The sequence below is a fragment of the Pavona decussata genome, unplaced genomic scaffold (genome assembly GCF_977016875.1).
Source record: "Pavona decussata unplaced genomic scaffold, jaPavDecu1.1 SCAFFOLD_121, whole genome shotgun sequence".
In the NCBI taxonomy this organism is placed as follows: domain Eukaryota; kingdom Metazoa; phylum Cnidaria; class Anthozoa; order Scleractinia; family Agariciidae; genus Pavona; species Pavona decussata.
The window spans coordinates 427501-452500 of NW_028145535.1; the positions used below are offsets into that span (position 1 = coordinate 427501).

At 38.2% G+C, this 25000-nt stretch overlaps 2 protein-coding genes, 1 long non-coding RNA gene and 1 pseudogene across 3 annotated transcripts in view; 2 read left to right on the top strand and 2 right to left on the bottom strand.

Annotated features, from left to right (window-relative positions):
* LOC146469646 (52 kDa repressor of the inhibitor of the protein kinase-like) overlaps nt 1-2642 on the bottom strand; it is a 6064-nt pseudogene extending 3422 nt beyond the window's left edge.
* Nucleotides 1-21314, top strand: part of LOC146469644 (ferric reductase 1-like) — a 52573-nt gene extending 31259 nt beyond the window's left edge. Inside the window, exon 13 of the mRNA XM_085123072.1 lies at nt 21109-21314. Coding sequence (XP_084979198.1) covers nt 21109-21204 — 96 coding nt within the window. The 3' untranslated portion in view covers nt 21205-21314. The remainder of the gene's footprint in view (nt 1-21108) is intronic.
* Nucleotides 12192-17510, bottom strand: LOC146469647 (uncharacterized). The gene is made up of 4 exons (XR_014867175.1): nt 17424-17510; nt 14735-14812; nt 12491-12641; nt 12192-12334 (listed from the first exon to the last, which is right to left on the bottom strand). It is a non-coding gene; the product is annotated as an uncharacterized LOC146469647 (long non-coding RNA).
* Nucleotides 21315-24707: 3393 nt separating the features above from the next.
* Nucleotides 24708-25000, top strand: part of LOC146469648 (zinc finger MYM-type protein 2-like) — a 2768-nt gene continuing 2475 nt past the window's right edge. The window contains exon 1 of the mRNA XM_085123070.1: nt 24708-25000. This exon is cut by the window's right edge and continues 719 nt beyond it. The gene's annotated coding sequence lies outside the window, so the exon portion shown is untranslated.

Genomic DNA, 25000 nt, shown 5'->3' on the forward strand with positions numbered 1-25000 from the left:
ATGGTTACAAAACTCCCTAACATTATCCTTTCAAATGGGGTTAGTAGTAAACAAAATAGAACGAATCACTGAAAATCCTTTGTAGCACACAAAAACATCATCCTCAAATCTACTGTCCAATTGTGCAAGAGCATGGTTAAGGAGGTCTGTTGTCAGATTGATCCTGTAATAGGCCTTATCACAGTTTTCGACGCCATTTTGACGGGTAGGCAAACAGGCTTGAAATAACAGCGTTTGTATGGAAATCCGATGTCAAATAATTTTCATAAAACATCGCATCTGAAAAATTCATGAATTGGAAACTTTTGGCAATAGGGAAAGGATTTTAAATAAAAGAAATTGGAGGGATATCATTGTGCCAGAAAGCGTACAGTCGTGTTTTGAATTTTCCATACATTTCCCTGTATTTTTTTCCCCGCGAACTATTTTTAGAAGCAGTTTACGGCGGTTCGCTATACAGACAAATGTATGAAAAGTTCAAAACACGACTGGAGGCTTAGTGGCACAGCTACATCCCTCCAATTTCTTTCCTTAAAATCCTTTTCCTAGTGCCAATTTGGGTTCCAATTCATGAATTTTTCAGAAGTGATGTTTTATGAAAAATATTAGACATCTGATTTCCATACAAACACTGTTATTTCAAGCCTGTTTGCCTACTCGTCAAAATGGCATCGAAAACCGTGATAAGGCCTATAGTCTTCAGGGGTTGGGGCTGGTGCATCGTTTCTGTGAACTTGCCTCTGAATTATTCTGGGCATGCTTGGCTGTACTGAAACACGTCTTGTGAATACGTAACAATCTTTTAATTTCTATCAGCTAGCGAATCCCTTTTTTTTGCGTCACGTGTTTGTTTATTACTTATTTAACTTTTATTTTAGTCAATTCAGTTGTAAACACCAAATGTATTTGTATTTAGTTAAGTATAAACATACCTACCCGCCTCGACTAGCTTCAGCTATTTGCGGGTAGGTATATAAACACCTTGTAACTGTCTATTTTTAATAAAGTGTTGTTGTTGTTGTTGTTGTTGGTACCTAGTATCAATGTCAGTTTGCATATCTGATAAGGCTTATTTTAACAGAACAATTTCCACTTTTGCTTTGAGAAGATTCCATTGCTTTCTTTAGTAGCCTGACTGTGAGTGGTCTGGTTAAGTCTAAAATGTGTCTGACAATAACAAGGGTAACAATAAAGGAAAATGTGATTGCATTAATTAAGGCTTGTGCATCATTTCCACTGTTTTGATTCCAGTTTCCATGGCCAGGAGCATTTCTGTTCATTCAAATGTCTTTAAGTGTAGCTACAACTGGGTGAAGAAGCTCCACAATTCGGTCCATACCATCAATACGCTCAATCCACCTTGTTCGACACACATTTACCAAAACAAAGTGGTTGGCAGCAGGCATCAATACTCTAATCTTGCTGATCAAGTGCTGTTGTCTTTTCTGGGAATTGTCAAAAACTTCTGAGAGCTTTCTAACAACATCCATCATGTTTCTAACAAGTGGTAATTGGCATGTGTCAGCAACACACAAGTTAAGCCTATGGTTCATACAGTGAACGTAAATAGCCTTGTCATGTTCAGCCCTAATAAGTGATGAATCTCCATTCAAGCGCCCAGACATATTGCCTGCACCATCATAACACTGGCCACGACAGTCATCTATAGATAGTCCCAAATCAGCTACAGCACCAATTAATAAATCTTTGATAGCTCCTCCTGTTGTTCCATCCTCACAAAGGTAGAATCCCACAAATTCTTCTCTGACTGTTTTGGTTGACTCAAGAAATATGATCACCGCTGAAAGATTATCTTTATTTGATATGTCAGCTGCTTCATCAGACATAATAGAAAAATATTTGCTATCCCTGATTTCCTGTGACAAATTATTCACTATGATAGCACCCACAGTTGTAATCATCTCATTTTGAATGGTTTTAGAGATATATGTTGCATTTCTGGGTGCAGTTTCCAGGTTAAGTTTTAGTGTTTGGTCGCCGCTATCAATTCGAAGTTCTAACAGTGCCTGGAAATTACCGGCAAGACTAGCATTTTGTGGATCATCATCTCGTCTACCTCTGAGGGCTATGTTGTTTTTTACCACAGAAAATTATTGTTTTAAAAAGGAATTTCAGAATTTCACGATTTCTATTGATTTGCTGTTGGAGTAAGTTGTTGATCTGCTGATCAATTGGGACCGCTTTTCTTCTCATATTTCTCAGAAAATTCTACATTGCAATCACTGCAAAATTATGCATCTCCGATTTTCCGCTTGCGTGTTTGCTAAAACGTGAAATGGCGGACGTCCAAAGTGTGAGTGGAGACTTGTACAATTTGTCTAGTTTATTCGTATTTCGCCCACACTGGACTCCAAAACAAACACACGGTAAACAAAATGCACCATCGAGATATTTAGAGTATGCTAGCCAGGGAAATCTTTTCAGCCAGCTCCACACAAAATGACGGTTAGAATTCGAACATTCCACTGATGCTGGGAATCAAATAGCTCACCTGGTTTCCACACACTCTCTATGAACTTGAGCTTGTCCTGGTCCGAATATGAGCTGATTCCCTTGAAAACCAAGCCAACATCGTACTGAGAACAGTCCTCCTTTCGACAAACTGGATCGCCTCGAGCCATAGCTTTATAATTTCAATTCCCTTGTCTTCCTTCGTAGCAAGTTAACGATGAACTCTAATCGGAGCAAGAACAAAAGAAGGGACGTTCGAGGAGATGCTTCCCTTTATAACGATTGTCAGTAGTTTCCACGGTAGTTTGTGGCCTGGATAGCCAATCACAACCGAGTTTGAGTAGTTTCTTGAGCTACAAGAAAGAACCTGAGAAATAACAAACGTAGGTTTGGAAAAATTTGAGTGAATTCTGGAAATCACTTGAACTACTCTGGATCCACCCCTGTAGTCTCCACTATCTATCACCAGGGTAGTCTTTTCTTATGGAAGGATTGAAAATGGCGGCTATGTTGAACTCTCACGGCTCTAAAGAAAATGCTAAAGAAAAAACCAAGAACGTAGGGAGAATATATATTTTGACGTATACATGTTGTGAGTTGCGTTAGCCACCACCTTCACAATTGTAGGTTCGTGTCAGCGAAAGAGAGTCGTAGGCAGCTTCTTTCGGTTTTCTTTAATGATTGGAGACGTCCACGGAAACGCTAAATAAATCAGAGACTGAGCCACGCAGAGGAGAACACACGGTTGTTTTCAAGGGGAGAGTGCCTTTCCAGAAACCAGACACAAGCGCACTTTTCAAGGCTCCCCTTATTTTTTTTATTTTATTTCAGTATTTTTTTTATATTTTGTGCTAGAATACAACTTACCACTATTTTCATCCACCAAGTGCGCAATACAGTCTAAACAACATTTTGTTTCGTTATGTATTCTCCTTGGATGAAGTAGGTGCCGTGGTTGAAGAAGAAAATTGGTTGCAACAAGTGGATGAGGTGTATGATCAATTGTCAGTCCAACATTCAATATAATTTGATGCTTACAATCTTTGTGACTTGTATGAGAAATATAAACTCGGTTTATTTAATCTTGAGATGTTGAAGTCAATTTGTAGCCATTTTGAAAGTTTTTTTAATTCGAGGGACACCAAGCACCAGCTGGTGGAGAACCTGGGAGCTATGATCACAAAGTGTTCCTGCGCCAAAAGTTCTAGTACTTGTACCGCTAAACCTACTGGTCAGCAGTTATTAAAAAAACATCATGGACAATGAATTTGTTTCAATTGTTCCAGACTAATCTCGTTACATGGCAGCTTTGGTAAAACTTTTGCAGCATTTTTATTATGATCAAATTAGAAAGAGACTCTTCCTTGGTGGAGAACTTTCCAAGCGATAGGTCTCTCACAAGCGTTTGTTCATGACATCTTCGTTGGCAATATGGAGGTGATAGCCGAATATCACAAATTTCAGCTTGCACTTTGTGGAGGAGAGACTGGATTGCCGCAAAATGTTTTAGCAGCTTTAAACAGAAAATGGATGGAACGTTCCACTGATAGCAGAGAGACCTGTGACGACGAGCCAGTTCTGTAAAATTATGCACGGAACATGAGATGTTCGATGGTAATATGGCCGTGTTAAACGAATGCTACAACTTTTACCTCGTACTGGTGGAAGAGAAATTAGGTGCGCCCAAATGTTTTAACACATTTTAACAGACGATGGATGAAACTTTCCACTGATGTATACAGAAGCCTTTGAATACGAACCAGTATTGTAATTTCTTCCTCTGAATGTTAGTTAAACTGGATGTTGCGATAAGTGCTCAAAGTAGATAAACTTTGTTCCCCCGGATTTATTACACCAGTTAAAGTTTATGACTGCCATTCATCACATTATTACGATAAAGGGTCATCGTTTATAACTAGCGAATGTAGAGTTTTTTGTAATGATCCGTAGTTTCCAAAACTAACGGCCGCAAGTCTTGCAACCTATGTGATCTCGCCGTTGATTTTAGAGCACAGCAGGGGGTGCCAAAAGTTGGGATCAGAAAAAAATAAGAAAGTTGAATTTCTCTGGTCTTATTTCATATATGTTACCTACTAGCCAAAAGAAGCTGGTGGAAGAACTATAAGCGAAATCTATTTCTGGATGAAAATTGAAATTGAGGTTCTTACGGGTAGTCTCTCTTAAGGCTAGCTTTAGCGAGAACTGAAGAGCTGAGAACGTTTATAGCAGAAAATACACGTAAATGATTGTATTGAAATTCGTTGACCTTCTGTTTGTCAACGAGTACACTCTAAAGTGTTTTGTTGTTAACCTACGGAAAGAGACTTACGCGTCTTAAAAGTCCAACCGATTTATTCTTTCGAGGAACAAACTACAACCAGACAATTCGCATGGTCATGTGGCTCAAGAGCTAACTTTATGTGAAAACGAGGTTGACATAACAATAAGGCTCTGTGTATTCGCTATAAATACGCTACATACAGTTTTCCCCCATTTTTCAAATTCTTGTTTTCAGTACCCCTTGCCCGTTTCTAATGCGACATTGTGGGCTTTTGTGACATACTTGAGGAAGTTCTGTCCTGGAGATAGGTAGTAGGGTCTATTAGTTTGACAGTTTTAGCTTAATTCCTACACAATCTCAGGTTCATTTCTATCAATGTCTCGTGTCAACGCAGGATAGAAAACAAAATTACAGATGACAATTCGACACATGGTAATGCTGTTTCCAAACAACGCAGTTTAATGTGCTGGGGGTGATAATGCACACCTGTGTTCCTATGAAAAGGAGGGAAGGGAGACTCTTGGCTATTGAAACTAAACTTTCGTATTTATTTTAGGCTAGCACTTGTGCAAGGACAACTAAAGGGGGAATAAAGATTGGATTGTTGCTTTTTGCTACTATTAAAACATTTCTGCCAATTTTTTTTCTATCGTTTTAAATTGTGACTCTTTTCTTCCCTGTTTTTTAATGTTATCTAAATCCCCTCGTTTAATAACCCACCAGCCTCGATCCGGACCCAGAATATACTGGAGAGAGGTAGTAGGGTCTATAAGTTTTACAGTTTTAGCCTAATTCCTACACAATCTCAGGTTTATTTCTATCAATATCTCGTGTCAACGCAGGATAGAAAACAAAATTACCGATGACAATTCGACACATTGTTTATGCTGTTTCCAAACAACGCAGTTTAATGTGCTGAGGTGATAATGCACACCTCTGTTCCTATGAAAAGGAGGGAAGGGAGACTCTTGGCTATTGAAACTGAACTTTCGTATTTATTTTAGGCTAGCACTTGTGCAAGGACAACTAAAGGGGGAATAAAGATTGGATTGTTGCTTTTTGCTACTGTTAAAACATTTCTGCCAATTTTTTTTCTATCGTTTTAAATTGTGACTCTTTTCTTCCCTGTTTTTTAATGTTTTCTAAATCCCTTCGTTTAATAACCCACCAGCCTCGATCCGGACTCAGAATATACAACACACGAAAATGTCCAGTCTAGATAGGGTAAACATGAAACATTGTGTGATTGAAAAAAGAAAAGAAGAACGAATAATGGCTAAAGCGCGCAGTGCTATATCTAAATAGTGCAAGAAATTTTTCCTATGAAGGAAGTGTGTAATTTTCACCTTATGTTTACCTGGATATCTTTCGTTTTTGTATAATTTGAAGTTTTCTTGACTTGATATGAGTAGGAGAATTACTACTGTCCTTCCCGACCTCATTTCGTAATAACATAATACAACCAAATTGCTCTGTGAATTTCCGTTCAAAAGATCGCCTGGAAGATCAATAAAATACGTTTGGAATTTCCTGCGGTATAGGTGATATCAAAAAACGATTTAAAGCACAGAGTTCATTTTTTCTGTGTGTACTCTGATAACGAACCAACTACGTCAAAAGATGATAAGAACATCAGCCACAATCCTCGCTTGCGGCTGGTTACGTACTTCTTTGTTCTTTCTCCATTTTAACTTTATCTGTGAGTTATAAGGTCCAAATGAAATCAATTTTTTTATAAGGGATATTTGAAAACGTCGAGCGACGGAAGAAGGAAGAGAGTTTTGTTGGTGTAGTTCGGGGCGGAATAAAAAAAAAACCAAAAACGTCGACACCACCAAGGTTGAAAACGGAAATAGCTAAGCCAGAATTAGCACAACGGTAAACGATGTCATATCATCTCTTGCTTTAATTTCTATTTACTGAAGCACATATTTGTTGACGTTCTTTTACAAACACTACTGTCAATTGTTTATCTTGAGATCCTTTGTTTGTGATTTCCTTGTTGCAGTCCCTTAATCTAGATCTGTAAAATAACAAAAAGAATTATAAAACCACGTTCAATTTTGTCTTCAACACACTTAAATGTATTTAAGAGTGATAGCAGGACCATGAGAGAGTATACCCTACATTTGACTGACAGGGGGATGGAGAAGGAGTCTACACGTGCGGACATTTCAACATTTGTGACGTTTTTAATGTTCAGCTGGTGTCACCAAACCCAATGTCGCTTTCAGGAATTGATGTAGAAACAATTTGATGTTTCCATAAAAACTCTTGAAGAAACTGGAATACTCTTGTTCTAAGGAAAACAAATTTCCTTCCTACTTTAATTATTCATGCTCTTTCAGTGGTTTCATGTTATTCTATAGTTTTTGATTAGATTTTTGACAGTTTTGGCTCCTTGGTGGTGGCTAACTAGAGGTTTGAAGGGAATATAGAAATCATAGATGGCCACAGTTTAAAGACTATGAAGTAACTCCAACGTCATATGCGATCATCACATACCGTTGCGGACCTCAAGGGAAACATCTCCGAACGTTCTTTCAACTTTCTAAGTTTAATTGTTATAGTTTTTCGTATTCTCGAAGTAATGGAGGGGTCGCAATCCGCTTCCCTACGACCCCTCTTTGGTAATCTTTCAGAAAAACATTTAACTTTATTCCGAAAACAGACAACAAACAAAAAGATACACACAAAGACAAAAAACGCGTTCACTCAAACGGACTGCGTACACGAAAGCATCCTGTAAATAATTTATTATTTTGTTGCCGTATGAAATCCTCCTCCTCCGCTCTCTCAGTTAATAATTCGCGGCGATTGAAGTTACTCAAGCAGTTTAAGGCCTGGGTTTGAAGGGTGTTCAGAAATTATGAATGATCCCCTATATCCTTGGTTTCTCTCCCTAGAACAGGATGAAATTTTCCTTGAATATAAAACTTGATGTTTTCTTTTGCCTTAACGTATAATTTTGATCACGTGACACATCACGTGACCAAAAAATGAAAATTACCTAAATCGGCGATATGGCGGCGAATTTTCTTTATATAGATAACTGAATAAGTGTTTCCGAAGAAGATTTTAAATAGTTAACTTTCTACGTTTGAAATGACTGTCCTTAAGTTTTTAAATTGGAGAAATTAACAATCAAAGGTTGAATTGTGGACTAAAAAATGACCTTTGTGCTGATAATTGTTTTCTGGAGAACAATGGACGATCATTCCAAACGTGAAGCGATGGAGATATTTAATCTTTATTAGAAACGCGTTTTTGTTTGATGTTTTCTCTTAAAACCGTCGCCTACCTGTCAAATCTTTGCTTTTTTCACAAAACCGATCACGTGACATGTCACGTGATCTATAGCACTACTTATTATGCTTAGAAATTTTCAGAATGATAAGATCTTTTTATCTTCCAAATTTCAGTTCAGTGCCATTGAATTTGTTAAAGTTATCTAGAATAAACCATTTTTCCTCTTAAAAGCCCTTAACAGGCCTTAAACTGCTTGAGTATGGCGTTATATAGGGCGACTAAAATATTGAATGTGTAACCTTTGGTGATATTGTATATATCTAGATTTCCTCAAAACTCAAGAAAGAGATAAACATTGACGAGGAGTTGATTCAAAGATTATATGAAAACTAAAATGAATCAACGGTGTGAAAAGAACCATTAGAAAAACAATTTTGTTCATAAGAACAGGAATATTCCAATTTGTGTAAAACAAAATGTCAAAATTGTTCAGCCATTATTTATTAAATAAACGTATGGAAAATTTTCGAGGCTTGCTGGCAATTGGTCAAAGATTAAAAAGCAACAAGCTATATGTCCACTTTGGCAGAATAAGCCACCCACCCAGTGTAGACAGAATGGAGTGAGCGAAAGTCAAACAACATAACTTCTTATGAATCATTAAACACCGACACATTGATTTCGTCCTCTGTGACGTTCATGGTTTGGTAGCATAGTCGGTATTATTACAGCAGTAACGATTTGGTATGAGCATCTCATGCAACCCGGGTCAAAAGTATTACCCACGTTTTATTTCAACCAGGAACTTAAAAGACAATTTACGTAAGTATTTTACTAATTGGAGACTAGTTTATTAGTGGACGTACCTGGGCAAATGGTTTTTTTGATCTCATCAATTTTATTTCTTAACTGTGAGAAATTATTGATATGAAACACAGGATTGCCGGTTCCTGCAATTCGCTGAAGGGTTTGCTTGTCGATTGCACTGCCAACCCCAACTGCAATGACGAGGACATCTTTGGCCTATAAAACGTAGTGGTTAAATAAGTTACTAAAACGTATTTACTAATTATTGAATTTTAAATATCTATGCGGCTTACCAAGGGTCTATTTTGTTTTTAAGGTTACCTTATACCTTCAGAGGTGTCTGTCGTCGAAGCGATGTAGTGCGTCCAGTTCAAAGAGTAGATACCTAAACCCCATAAAAACAAATTTAAAGCTTGTAGAGCCGGCTGTTTTTTCAAATTAATTTTTTCACGTGGAGGAGACACTTGAAAGGGCTAAAACTCAAAGGGAATTTGTTCGTTGCCTTCAAATTTAGAAAGTAGCTAGTTAAACATATAAACAACAAAAACGTCTCTGCGAATTTTACTTTCGAAATATTTTTTTCCGAAAGCGTAACTTTTTGTAACTTTTCATTGCGATTGAATGGCAAAGAACTCAGACACGTTTTTTTTTTAGGGCTTTGGGTCCGGAAACTGAGGAACAAATTAAATTAGCAAAAAAAAAAAAAAAATAAATAAATAAATAAAACTCGCTTTGACTTGTAGCTTTCAAAAGGTGATTTGGACACTCACATTTAGAGGTCGTAAAAAATTCGACAATTCACTTTATTTCAATACTTTTGGTATAGTTTAAAAGCCGGCTCTATAAGCTTTGATTTGATATAAGGGTTCAGGTATCTATAGTTTAAACCGGGCGCGCTACATCGCTTGGACGCGAGACACCTCTAAAGGTATAGGGCAACCTTAAGCCAATCAGTTCTACAAAAGAACATGAGCTACCGCTTACGGTAGTTTTCCTGTCCTTAAAGTTTTAGGGTTGGAATAACACTGCTCTTTTTCTAGAAGAAAGCAGCTTTTTTGTTTTCTTTCTTTCTTACCTACTCTCCACTATCCTTATCTATAACATGGGAATAGAAGACGCCGTTAAAACAAGAACAACATCAATTCAACATCTAATGATAAAGATAAGCGAAAGAAGTTTTATAATACGTTTGGATGACTCAATGTCATCATTTTCAAGTAAAAAGAAAAGAAATGGACAACTTAGTATATACCGTGCAAGGCGGTAAAACGTAAAATATACATGTAAAGGTCACAAATTAAATAAATAGTTTTGTGCGTATGGAGTCTGATTGTGTGTTCAATTTCATAAATAAGACACTCCAGTTTTCCGTTGCACTTCTTTAAAACGGAAAAGTTGTTGGTAAGGTCGCCGATGGTTTCCAGACCGTGGTCGTTCTTTGAGTGCTTGCCGATTGCCGAATAACGGTGCTCGTCAATACGTTGGTGTAAATGTCCGTCGGCTGGTATACTGACATACTCTGCATCACAAAGTTCACATTTATAACTGTACACAACGCATTGTTCTAATTATAGGTGGTTTTGGCTCGCACATCTTGAGGTTTTCGCATATTTTGCCACTCTTGAACACAGGTTGAAGAGTGTGATCAATTTTGTTCCTAAGATCTGGGCCCACTTGTTCGAAAGCCGGTTAACACTAATCCCCGATTAAAAATTAACCGACGTTTTCACCTGTCCTCGCTTATTTTAAAGTTTTTCAAGAGCTAATTTTAACCTAATAGTAAAGAAAAGTCTAAGTCAAAACTAAAGGATAAAAATCTTTTGGAAGAATCTTTATTCATTAGTCATTAAACTTAAATCAAAGTTTATGTTAACCCAGGATTAGCTTAACCGGGCTTTGAACAACTGGGCCCTTATAGTTGTTTCTTCACTTCGTTCAAAACATCAATAACAACAAAAACAACAAGAAAAAAACAAAAACAAAAACAAAAAGAACAAAACAAAAAACTCTGTACCCTTCCCAACTATCAAATAGTCTTTGGAAAATTTGCGATTACGTGATTAGTGTACCAAGTACCTTTTTTTTTAATCTTATCAAGTTGTTCTCTAGCTGTTGTTGGACTCACTGAATCTGTGTAATTTTTTAAATTTAACTCTCCTTGTGAACCTTACGGACCAATCACATAGTGAATATACTCCGGCTTTTCCAACAGAGCTCGTCAAACTAGGATATGCTGATTACTATTAGGACGTAAATTTATCCCGCACAATCCACAAGATCAACAAAAATTTGAGCAAAGTTACCGGATAATGGCAGCATAAAGGACAGTTCAGTAAAATTATGGGATATTGAACAAACGAGCTTCCATCGAACCCTTTTTACAAATATAAAAGTCTTTCACCTTAAAATCCTTGGTTAGTTGTCCTATAATGTTGTTGAATTTGTTCATGGGATTGGGTTTGCCATCTGTCAGCACGACCATAACATTGGGTTTGTCTGACCGGTCTCCGCCAGCTACAGTGAACAGCTCATCCCTCGCCTTTTTAAGTGCCAAATCAGTACGAGTAAGTCCCGGATTCGGATCTCGGGAATGTCCGGGGTCGGTATATCTTGCTGGTTCGCTGGATATCTTTGCTTTAGGGCGTTCTTCTCGTAGTACTGTGAGTCGGCAAATTTGAACACTACCTTTACGTCAGTTCTAGATAGAGACAAAGATTTTCAAAGAAATCTACATCACGATCTCAATCATCTTCTTCATGATCATGAACATGAACATGAAAATATTACTTTCTTTAAATATATGACTAACAGCTACAAAATTGTACGTTTTTCAGAAGTTTGTCCGAAAACAATTTGGTACGATATCTGAAAGGGCGAACGTTCGTTGAATCTGAGAGGTATATTTTCCTTAGAAATTTAAAGTTCTCATAACATTTTGTTGTTTTTTTCGTAAGATTTTGCTCAATTTTAAGACTTCTGGAGTGTTAGCATCAATTCACGTTGGTTTATCCCAGACGGCCGCCACTGATGATGATACTATCGCTATTTTCAAAGGTCGTCCATCTTAGATCTGCGATCGTTGATTTTTCGACTCGTGTCCAAAACTACAAAAAGCCATTACATAAAAATATGACCAGAAAGTGTTCAAAGTCAGTAGAAAAATTCGACAATGGCATAAACACGTGAATAGGTTAACAATTTGCTGGTTACAAAGAGGTAATACCTACCTGATGATATCAAAATAACTAAACGTTAACGTACGAAACTAGTTTGTCTCGAGGTATACTTCTGAAAAAGTCACAAAAAAGCTATAAACGTTCACGACAGCCAGGCTATGATAAAACATTTTTTAAAAAGTGTGCAACCTGAACGTTATAAGTCCAAAGTGATCTCCATCGTTTCCAGGGTCGAACTCTGCAGCCAGGTCTTTAACGAAGTCTCGAGCTTTCACCAAGTCGTCCTCAAGAATGCTCCTTGATTTGTCCAAAAGAATTGCGATGTCTAGTCCTGCATTACAGGGGGGTGCTGTAGGAGAGACAACTTGGTTTAATTCTTTTTCTTGCGAATGTCACAGTTCTATAGCTACGACGTTCTTGTTTGCCATGGTTAAGTAACAAGAGACGGTACATTTCACACTACTAAGGTTACTAAAGGAGTAACAGCAGTCATTTAGTGACTTACGACAGGCCTGTTCGTTGCACTTCACTTTTGCGGTGCAGTTTCTCGTAACATCCTTTGTGCCATCCTCCACACGTCACAGTGCACTCAGAAACTGGCTGCCATTTCGTACAAGTATCACTAGACGGGATGATGTTAACGGACCCTTCAATTCCTAGTAGTAGAAGACAGACGTTTCCCTTAAACACACTTATATTTCCGTTCATTAATATGAGATTTTAAGTCTTATAGTCTTAAGTTTTAAGATGCTATTTCGTCTACGTCTCACTAGACGGAATGATGTCAATAGAATCGTCTATTTCTTATAGTAGAGGCCTTATTTCTTCTAAACACACTGACATATCTGCCTTTTAATATAAGGTGTCAAGTTTTTAAGGACGGTGCCTACTAATGAAGAAGTGTTTTTGTGTGTTTTATGACTATGCGGGAATAGCAGATGTTAGCAAGGGCTATTGAAATCCAAAACAAAAATTGCGGGTAACCACGTATTTTTTTAAAGAGAATTAAGCAATAACGATTCTAATAAAAAGTAAAATACAAAGCAATTTATGGCGTTTATTTATTATTTTTTTTTTCCAAACTGAATCTCAATTGTCTCTGAAAAATTCATGGTTACCCCAAATTTTCTTTTTGAATACCAAGAGCACTGGCTAAGTTCTACTTTCTTCGCATAGTTTAAAACCACGCAAAAATCTCCCTGTATTAGATGACACCGGCACCACCTATAGGAAACCCGAGTTTCTCGAGATGCGCGGAACGTATGAACAGTAACAAAAGTACGCACCGTCCTTGAAATGATTTGAATGAGATTCCTGACATTGGATTGGAATAATGAAACACTGAAAAAGCGACTGATTCTGGGATTTCTATTTAGGGAACTTCTTTTTAGCTAGAGTTATCCATTTTGTAGCCCAAAACAATTCCTTTACAGATGGCTGCGCTTCCAGTCAAACAACCAAGAAAGCCGCGCGAACGGTTAAATTGATTTCCAGTACTGATTGGCTGGCTTAACGTTGTTTTCTTCTTTTTGATTGGCTCACAGCAGCGGGCTAAAATATGTTTTAGCCCACTGAATTCTTCATTTTACCCCACAAAATACGCCGCAATGCTCAACGAAATTATTATAATATATTTAAGAAGGTGGTTTTAACATTCACTTCTGTAGTGATTATCGTTTCATATGATCCTAAATTGGATTATTCTGAGCTGTAAATGTTTTTCGTTCCTTTTATTATGCCATGCAAGGTTCTCATTCTTCCGTCCTCGGACTCATTAATAATTCAAGAAGGAAACAAAAAACAACATAAAAACAAAGGAAATTACTATCTTGAAGGTTTGGAAATGTGATCTTCATTAACATCAAGAATTTCTCAAAAAAACTATTCATGGTTTTTGAAGCTGAGCAATCCAAATCCAATCGAGCAATCCAAAGATTGGTCCATCCAAGTTCCTACTCGGCTACATCTGTTTATTTTTTATTATTATTTTTTTTAATCTAAATTTTGGTGTTTGGAGAGTGGAGGAGCACTCTAGATCTAACTTGCGTTTATTATGTTTGTTATTATTAAGGGGTGGCATTTGAAATAAATGCCCATGAGAGAGATACTTTCTTTTGAACTTTTGTAATACTGTATGTGGCTATTCTAATTTTTAATTCATTGTGCCACTTGTTAAAACGACTGCGCATACTAAGGGAAGCTTTCTTGAAAGCAATTTTACAGCTGTTCGCTGACTGGTTAACAACTATTCACCGCAGTGGAAGTGGCAACTGGCCACAGACACTAAGGTGAATAGTTGTCTTAATTTATTCTAAAACGGTGAGATCATAAAGCAAGGAAAGGATGATTTTTAACTCGTTTATTTCTGTCATTTCTGCAAGAACTCCCAAACCGTATTTCGTCGCTTTCTTCGTGTTAGCGGGAATAGCATCTTCGTTTGTTTGTAAAATTTGTTCGATTGTTACTGTGGCTACCTGGTAAACCATTTTCTCGTAATTTACGCGAGCTTCGCGAGTTGTTTGGACGTAAATAGCACTTGCTATCCGTTGTTTTAGCAGCCAATCAGAGCGGGCCAACATACTATCCACTTTTTAAGTATATAGTAATTGCCCCGATTAACAATTTAAATAGGACAATGTCTATTGTTTACCAACCTTCATAAAATAGCATAATATTACTTTATTTTGTAATAATATAACTCTAAAAGTTGGACAGGAAGAAGATTCCTCAAGTGACGAGTTTTGCTTACCTGACAGGCTCAGAGTGATTACTGTCAAAACCCACAGAAAGGTCATTGTAGAGAACAGTATACTATTAAATCCCAACTCTGCCAAAAAAAAAATGGACACAATTAAAAATAAGTGAAAATTTTTGTGATACAGACATAACAAGCTCGAGACAAAATTTTAAGACCAGCGCGAGTTTCAAAGGCTCGTCCTCATATATTTGAGGTATTTGCTATGGACCTAGTCGTGAATACGGTTGGAGCTCCGAGGGAAACCCGCAACCGCACATGTTTAAAAGCTGTCTTCATTGGTAGTGATCAAAGTAACTGACAAATTCGAAAAGATCAAGCGAAATGCAAAAACGATCCTTAAAATAACATTTAAAATTATAATATTCTTTTCAAAAACAGAATACCCAAACGAAGAAATACTTAAAGTAAGCTCGCCTAATTCTTTTTTGATGGCGTAAAAATCAAAACATGCAGATAAATCGAGTGTGTAAGCTCTAGTAGCCGAAAGAAGTTCGGGTGGGATTCCACTTTCATAACAAATTAAAAGAAACGGTGTAGGAGGCAGCCCTACGTGGAAAAATAAAGGGCGCTCAAAGATTTATGTCTACGCAAAATCTACAGATACTGTTTATGGAATAATATATATATTCAGCCAAGTCTAAAAGCGAAGCTCTGATTTTTTTCATAGCATTTATAGAAATCTGCTTAGCGTATGAACGTAATAACGTTACCACTTCCTCATCCTTTCTGCAGGTATATATATCTTTAGAGCATATGCAGCAAAAACTGTCCATACTCCTGATAGGTAGAGCGGCGAAAATACTCGCTCCAGATAGGTTGAGCACGCCAGTTCTACATTTCGTTGGTTTCTTCATTTTGTGTCCAAAAATAACGAGTTCTTTCAAGTTCTTTGGAGTTCGACTGTTTAAGCCGAGTTGTTTGTACCACAAATACATGAAAATTAAGTGCTGCAGCTAGAAAGAAAATTTCTAAACGTTAAGTTTTCGTGTCTGACAAGAAACAGTAAAATATCATTTGCATCAAAGCTAAAAACTTGGATCAGATTGACATTTGTTTAGCTGAGAAACTGAAATCAGTCATGGCAAACAAGTGCTTTCACCTCGCTACTTCTTCTTACAACGAATGATAACCAAGCATAACAGTGCCCTTTTGACGGGAGGAAGGAGCAGGTCAAACTCAGTGGAAGAAATTACTCCGTAAGTTCCTTGTTTAGATCCACCGTTTTCTATTTTTGTCGATCTATTTTCGCGGATTTTCAAGCGGTAGGAAGCTTCACAGCGCAGGTGAACGATAAATTGATGCCTGGCATTAAGTTTTATCGTTGTTAGTTTACTCCTGAATTAAACCTATATTCTCTCTTCATTACATGTGTAAAATTTACAACTAAGTCAATATTACTCCTACTGAAATCCAAATAAATTTCAAGAAAAGGAGAACACGGGGAAATCACTCTTGGTTGCCTTGCATAGATCTTTTACAAGTATGTTTATAACAACTGAATGAGAGCCGCGCGGTGCGAACGAAACTGCCCCGAAAAAAAATGTTCAAAACTTAGTTTCCCTACGAATATTTACCCTATCGAAGCGATTGAAGTATATTTGTAAAGCTTGAAACTCGTGAAATAAAGAAAACAACATTGATTGTTGCTCAGAAACGCATAAGACTAGTAAACAGCCAGCAAGTTGCCTAAATTGGTAGGAGTTGCGTTCAAGTTAACACAGAAAGGAAAATTCACCGTCGTTAGCTCGTGTTCTCCACAAATCCCTTAAATTAGGTCATTTCACGTTGTTGTTTTGCGGAGGACGACAAAGAAATGTATCAAAATTTAATTGCGGAGCGATTGTTTTTGTTCAAATCTTGTTGCTACCGTACAGGGTTCCCAGACGTATTTGGCGCTGGGATAAAAATGTTGGAAAAATCATAACTCAGTTAATATCGCCCCTAATAAAATAATTCTGGACCTTACAAAAATTTTAACGCTTTAACGCTTAGTGGTACCCCGAAATATCAGAGTGTTTAAAACTTGTGCGTGTTTATACAGTCCAAGCGCATGAGAGCAGAGCGGCGCAAATGCATTGCATGTACACGGCTCCAAAACAAAATGTTCATAAAAATAATTTCTTCAGCATTTCTGTTGTAAAGGCATCTCGCCATGCAACTTCCCGCCAAGCAAACACGGGCGCATTAGCATTGTGGGATTGCTTACGGACCATCTGACGGACAAGTAACCTCATAACCAAACAAGAATTTTTCGCTTTCACAGGTTACCAAATTATCTTAGCTATGGGGCTCCGCCCTCGCGCCTCCGGCGCGCGGAGCTCCGCTATTAAAACGCGATTTCTCGGTTTGCGTGCAAGCTAAATTCCTTCACTGTATTTGTTTTATGCTTATAGGAAGAAAACATTACATTATTTTACAGTTTTGTGGATTAATCATCTCGGCTGCCACCTGAAGGCTAACAGGGGAAAGGAAATCCTTAAACTGCGTAGACATGAGAGAACGATTTCATCACCTCAGAAGCTTGCATAAGACCCATCTTAAAGCTTTCGAAATCCTTAAACTACGTAGAACTAATTATATAATTAAGAAATATTAATGTAAACTTACTTTCAGTTAAAAAAAATAGAGATGTTAAACTATCATTAGCATTACCTAAAATTATATCAATAAAAAAAAATACCTCACTTGTTGAACGAAGAAACTGCAAACTGGCCGTTCTGCTTAGAAATTTAAGATAATAGTTAATAAAAGGTAAATAATCAATCATTTTTAAACCAATAAAATTTCTGCGCGTGCTTACGTTTTGTTCCAAGCATCTAAGCATAATCTGGAAAAGAAAGCAGAACTTTGGAGATTAAATATTCTCAAAGTGGCATGTAACCGGTAAAATGTCTCAGAAACGTCAGCTTTTCCACGCTTTAATGATGGCCAATTCACCATACGAAGTCAATTGGTAAAAACAAGCATTCTCTTTATGTGTATGTGAAGGCTATACTCTGAAGAAGAGATAACGTCCTAAAAATCATTATTTGTATGTCTGCAAGGTGGCTATTTGACCTTATCAATTCAATTCATAAAAACAAAAGTTCTTTTACCTAGTGGTGGTAAAAGCGATGAGTGTTTAGTCGTTTTCGGTGGGTCACAGTCAACACAATCAAATTTTGGTACGAAGTTACATCCGCTGCAAGATGTAGTCACTTTCGTGGATCTGAAATATGTCGAGGTAATTCGGTATAAGTTGTATATCTATTTATATTCTCTTGTCACGTTAATGCGAACCTAGCTTAATTATACCATCTTGCAGGCTAACTGATGAACAAAATAATGTTTTACGCGTTACTGAAAAAGGCCACAACAAGGTCGGATGGCTGGTACAGAACTGCACTTAGCCGGGAGGGGGTGTGTGTGGTTTGTTAGGTGCCAAAGGCTTCCCGTGGATTTCCCCGGCTGGGCAGATTTTTGTACTCGTGCCTAGGTTTGACCGTGAGTTTGTTCCAACATTCCAGCGACACAGCTCGGTCGGCGGCAAAAATGGCACCCGATTTGAAATAAACTTTGTTTTCAACGAAGGCCTGTGTCTCAATAAATAAACTCCTCCGTAAATGAGCTACCCAGGAGGGACCGCACATCATCCTTCTTGCCATATGGTGAGGCAGGTAAGCGAGAGCTTAAGTTTAAAGCAAATTTTAGCGAGGTTTTGGAAGTGCTCTCCTTAAATGACGGGCCAAATTTCATTGAAATTCGACTTGTAGTTTCCTACCTTCCATTAACATAATACAGTGATGCACGTGGACCAGCTGCTGAGAGATAAACCGCTCAAAACAGCGTTTGGAAGCACTGAAGAGCATTGAAAATACAGCAAAACACACCGGGTAAGTTTTTTCAGACTTTATTTTTTGTGGGATTTTTAGGGAAAATTGATGTCTAAATTTCGATTTAATTTTAACTCCATACAAACTCTTAAATCACGCTTGCATGGTAACCTGTGTCACATACGCTTTGGTGACCTTTGTTTTTACCACTCGAAAATAAAATTCATATCTTCGCGCCACCGTGTAATATCCCCTATTTAGTTAACTCACAGACTCATATGAAACTTATCAGCTTTACACTGCAAGCAGTCTCTTTCCTATCCTATTTTTTGTAGCGCGCGATGGATCTAGTGAGAAACGCGGGATGGGGGGGGGGGGGGGGGGGGCGGGGGGAGGGCCCTCTCTCCCATCCCTTCTCGTTCACCTTTCTAATTTGTCTAATTTTACCGTTATTTTGCGCGCGTTATCTGAGGGGAAAGTACGACTGTTGGCTGTCTATATCATCTTTGAGCTTTCAAAGTGAAAACGTTATCTTAAACACACTTTTCCAATTATTTTCTTGTTTGTTTGTTTCGGTTTGTTTTTTGTCTTTGCCGCTTAACCGCGTTTTCCTTTGGTAAACTTTCCCTTCTTAAACTTTGTTACGCGGTCCCTGGCATACTGTTTTATTCTCAATCTGTTAACTTTTCTTATTTTCGTCTTCACTTGTAAACACATTGTAATTCGTTTTTTGCGTTATGTGTGAATTTAAATAAACATAAACATTAACTCATATAGCATCGTCTTTTGGTAACTTATCCTCACTGATGCCCTTACTCTTTAATCCTCTCCGTTCTACAGTGATAAATATTTTCCTGGGTTGTATTCTGCCAGCGTTTCACCTTGAGGATTCAGGTGTCTATGTTTTGATAGTCTATCTGCTGGGAATTGCCGCGGTGGTGTTTTTTGAACTGTACTTGGCTTGTAGCACAGCGTCGGACGGTGATAATTACCGCGTGCTTTCCAGACCTGACGATGATGAGGTGGAAGTCGCTACAGTTCCTGCCAGACAAACATTTGATGACATTCGAAAGGTGAGACTTTTTGGACGGTATTCAGACTATGTGTCTTTATGGAGAAAGAGAACTTGTGGAATCATTGGCGGTCATTGGCGAGATGAGCAACCTCTGCCAATTACCAATGTAGATGTAGAATCGTTCCTTTGAAAAGAAAAAAATCTATTGTATCGGTATCTACATTGATGTTGTTACGCCCAGCCCAAACGGTATTAAAGGCGGTCGCAAGTTTGAAAATTGGCAACTGGCGTACATAGTCGTTCGTTGAATAGCCTGCGAGCAAGCTCTCTATTAGGTCAGCGGCAAAAGGACATAGCTCCAGCGGCGACCGAAGCAAGCCGCGAAAGGATTGGGGCGCCGGCGGGAGCACCCTCCTCAATCCTTTCGCGGTTTGCTTCGCTCGTCGTTCGCGCCTCAAATACATGTCTTGCTTGTGACCCCGATTGGAGAACTTGCTTGCAGGCTATTCGCTGAGTGGCCAACGAACTCGCAGGTGGATGGGAAAAAACAAGCAATTAAATAGACAAAACGCAGCCTGTGCGCGATTTCCAAAGAGCTTGACCAAATTGCACATAAGCTATTATACGTTGTTTTGTTTATAAAACTCACAGAAGATCAGGTGGCAATTTGTAGTTAGTTAAGTGTTAGTTGTCTTTTTTTGCCTTTTACCTTCTGCATGGTGTACGTAACCCTCTTCCCACGCCCCGTTCGGATAACCTCATATGTTATCTTATCTTATCTTATCTCGTCTAGTCCCATCCCAACCCTTATCTTCACTTCCCTTCGCTTCCATTCCCAGCCTAGCCCTGAGCCAGCCCAAGTCAGCCCATCTGTTGCAGGGTAATAGTTCTACTTTAAGTCCTGGTTGCAATTTTACATCATTGCATTGCCGCTTTGAACTTTTAACTGCGCTTGTTGAGATCCTTTTCGCTACTCGCAATATATAGAGTAGCTTAGCGAATCAGACTACAGACTTACGTATATTTATACGTACGTGGAATAGACCCCTAAGGTTCAACATGTTGGCCACTCACTAAGGACGTTAAGCAATAAGGACGGCGAATTCACCAAAAAAATGAAACTACATGTTGTAACTTGGGGTAATTCCAACCCATTTCATTTGCGTAATGCGGCCGACCTATCCAGGAGCTGATTTCGTAGGAGGTGGGGGGGGGGGGGGGGGGGCTTTCAAGTTCAGAAATCTATCCTCGTGCGTTTACGTTCTCCATAAAACCTTGAGTTTGGTCATATTTCACGTTGTCGTTTTGCAGAGGACTACAAAGAATGTACCAAAGTGTAATACTATATTAAACGCACGTACAGGACCAATGTTTTGCTAACTAAAACTATTGTTTTCTGACGTTCTTGCTGGATATGTCGTCTTTGTTGTCGCTGCTTAAGGTCCCCTAGGCCTACTAAGATCAGTGTGTACGGGACACTAACTTTTGGTGTTGGAAACCTTATATTTGACAATCTTTTTGTTCTCACTTTTTTTCAGAAATTGAGGCTACACAATATGATGTTTGGAATGCTCATTCTGGTGGTCAGTGTTGTATGTTTGGCGATGTTGGTACTGCTTACTGCCCATGAATAGGCTGACGATGACAGTGACTAACGGTTAATTCGTCCATGACTGAATTTCGCCCATAAAAACTGCCCACATTTACAAGTTCATCTTCCTCAAGAAAGAGCCGCTTCCCTTTCGAAAAAAAAAAGTAAAATTAGTGACACTTCCAAGAGTTTATAGGGACTGAAAGAGAGGTTTTTTTTTTTATTTATTTATTTTTTTTTTATCGTACATGTAGGTTATAGCTTAAAGCATTTGTTATTGACTTATCTACCAGGCAGTATCCAGGGTTTCTTTCATTAACCCTACTTAGTATACAGCAAACCGGTGAATACTGGTAAATACCCAAACTGCGCGATTCCTGGACTTCCTTCGCACGTGACCTAATTTGTCTAAAAAAAATGAGTGATTTAAGCATCCGTATTCACTGGTTTGTATAGATACATGTATTAAAAAAAAAAGACAGTTATTCGCCTAAGGAACGGTGGATAGTGGTAGATGTTTAGCTTGTGGCTTGGTAAATATCCACCTCCACTTTGTTAAATAAGCAACAATAATCCTGCGAAATCGCTCGGAATATTGCGTGGATGTTGCGCAAGATTGATCGGGATAATTGTTTTATTGTTCAACACATTGATAACAAAGCCCGCTTTAATTTCAGAAAAGTTGGAGATGTTTTTCCGACGTCGTTACGTGTTTAAAGCGCTCTACCATTTTTCTCCCCGTCACACGAAATTACGTATATCGCAGGTTATCTCTTGTGTGCAGACGACGAATATTAAGTGCACCATGACCACATTTTGGCATTGTTACAATGTGTTGAATAATAATTGCTAAATATTTGGGGATATGGATAATCGCAGCCATACATGAATAAAATGCTTAAGTTGTAAGAAGTCGGTTTTTAGAACAAATTTTACTGGCGACCTGTCAATTAGCTAAACTATGTGGCCGCCGGTTGTTAGTGATAACGAGTGTCAAACACCCGTCTTTACTGCCATCCCACAGGACCATTTGAAGAAAAACAGCGTCATACGAAAAAAAAAAATGCCTTAAGACCTTCTAAAAACCGAAATATAGAACAATAGCAAAAAAAGGAATGTTTAAATCTCTTGACAGAGTTAATTCCGAAAATAAATCCAGTTGTGCCAGTAATTGTCGTACAAAAGACGCATGTTGCTTGCCAATCTTTTACGCTCTTGTGCTTGATTGACAGCTGAACTTGTGAATGTCCAGACTTGGTCTTTGTTATACCGGGCGTTGCTGTTTAATGCGAGATAATACCAATCAAAGATACTATTAGTGACAACTGGAAACTTCGGTAGCCGCGTGGCATTACATGAAACACGTCACAATTAAGATTAGTCGGACGAAAAGCGTCAAATGTTTCAATAGAAGTCTAAACTTTTGGGGGTTTGCCTATATCCTCAATGAACAACCCCACCCCCACCACCATCATCCAAATCTTCAGTGCATTTCCACTGAAGATGATGGGCTCATCCCAAAACGTCTGGTCTTCTTTCCAAAAGCTTTGGCGCTTTTCTTCCGTCTAATCTTAACCAATCAAAGCTGCCGAAAGATAAACCTCTACACAGACAGATGTCGCTTACCAGTCAGATCACTTTCGGCCTGTTGCAAGTCTATAATTCACGATGTGTCGTTTTATGAGCTTATGAAGCTGTAAATCTTATTTATTTATTTTTTTTTCTTTGTGGGATCAAGAGTCGCTTCATCTCGTGGTATTTTAATGGCAAAGTGTCACTTGTATACGATATCTTTAAGATTGAGTCGAAAGAAGAAGTGCAAGTAACTAGTTCAGTCGTAGTTTTGTAGATAGTCAAACAGTGTTGGCTACAGGCCTTTAGGCAATTTTTCATTTTCCACGGGAACTTCTGTCAGAATACCATAATTTAATCAAGGCTTTATTTGCTAACTATTAGCAATGGATAGAAGTTGAATTTATGTAGCGCTTGGGTACAAGTTAAAATATACACGACAAATGAGGCTAGTTTCAACATTAATTCAATAGGCCATTCCGAGTTCCTTTGAACCTCATTATGAAAGCAAGGCTTGGTGCATAGATTTTATGATAACAGTTAGTTTTCATTCATTTGCAGACAAAACTAATTTTCATTTAGAAATTTTTGCACTTAGCTTCGCCTTCGTAATGAGGTTCAAAGCAACTCGGAAATAACCTATAGGTGGTTTGTATCGCCGCCATGTTGGTGGACAAAACAAAAGAAAATTTGTTCACAAAGTTTGCAAAAAAATGGCAGGTAACTCCCAAAGGAGAAAAATCTTATTGTTCCTATCACCAGCATGGCCGCCATGACGTCACATGCAAACCATCAATTGTAACCTTTTAGAAGTGCTTTCTATCGTGTTCTTGAAAATGGATCGATCGCTGATTAAAGATAATTGTTTGAATAACATCCCATCTCTTGATTTGTTTTTAGATTGAGCAACAAAAACGCACATTTCAAGCGAGTTTTAGCTTGAAAGTTGTGTGATCCTCATTAGCAACAGTCATTGATATTATTCCTCGCGAAGCGAGGGCCGAAGGCCCGAGCGTAGCAAGGTTAATAAATTTGTCGGGCCGAGCCGGCCCGAGCGGAGCTAAGCCGCGCGAATTCGAGCGAAAAAAAAAAAAAAATAATAATATATATATATATATATATATATATATATATATATATATATATATATATATATATTTATAATCCATCAAATATTTTCGCTCGCGCGCGATTGGTCTAAACGCCTCACGTGACCGAATATACCCCAGCTAAGACTGGGGAATATCCGAGGGTACTCCCCAAGTGATATCCCCCAATTTCAAAAACTTCAAGGAGCGTCAAGTTTGCAATTAAAATGAATGTCAAGGTGGGGGAACGGTTTGCTTTTGTGACAGAAGAAGAGATAAACCTGCTGGTCGATAAACCAGTACCAGAAAACAACATACGCTCTAAACGTTTTTGACGGTAAGCTGTTCGTGAACGAAATGTTGAAATACTCAAGCTCGTATTTGCGACATTTTCTCTTGGGTTGAACTCTGTTTAACAGTCCTTGAATTAAAAATGTGGTAAAACTGAAAAATATGAAAAGCGAAAAGTTTTAGCCCATCTCATTCAAGTGTATTTATGGTTTTCTTTCAGTCTGGCGAAATGAGAAAGCCATGCAACAAGCTATTAAACGAGTTTAATTAATAAGCTCGAAGCTCGCTCACACGACGGCAAATATTATAGTTGTAATTCAATGAGAGCAATTCGTGCTGGCCTGGATATAAGGAATTCAAATAACGAAAACATAAATTTCAGTACCATTACTGACAGAGTTCAAGCCGGTACATGATGCTATCAATGCTCACCTGGTCGAGATCGCTCGCGAACATAAAATCTCGTCCACGAAACAAAAACCAGCCATGATACCCCGAGATGCCGAAATTCTCCACGAAGAGAAGCAGCTTGTCCTACTCTCGAGCAACAAGTTTAATCCTCAGTGATTGTGAACGACTTCGTTGCGGCTCCATTCAATGTCAAGTTAGCAAAGAAAGCACTTTGATGGAATCCAGCAAAAACAACCGGTGGCGTCGTATTCGACTGCAGGTTCAGCTTCGATTTCTTCACAGGTCGTTTTCGGCTAGCAAATTCCACAATTGTATTTTCGATATAAAGTGCTGCTCCAATTGAACACGAGATAAAGGAAGAGAACGACAAAGCTCCGGCTGTTTCGTTGACGGCAGTTTACACTTTTTACGGTATGCGATACTTTACAGTTTTTCGCTATCAGTGATCTTTAGCTTGTTCTCGAGAGGTAGTTAGAT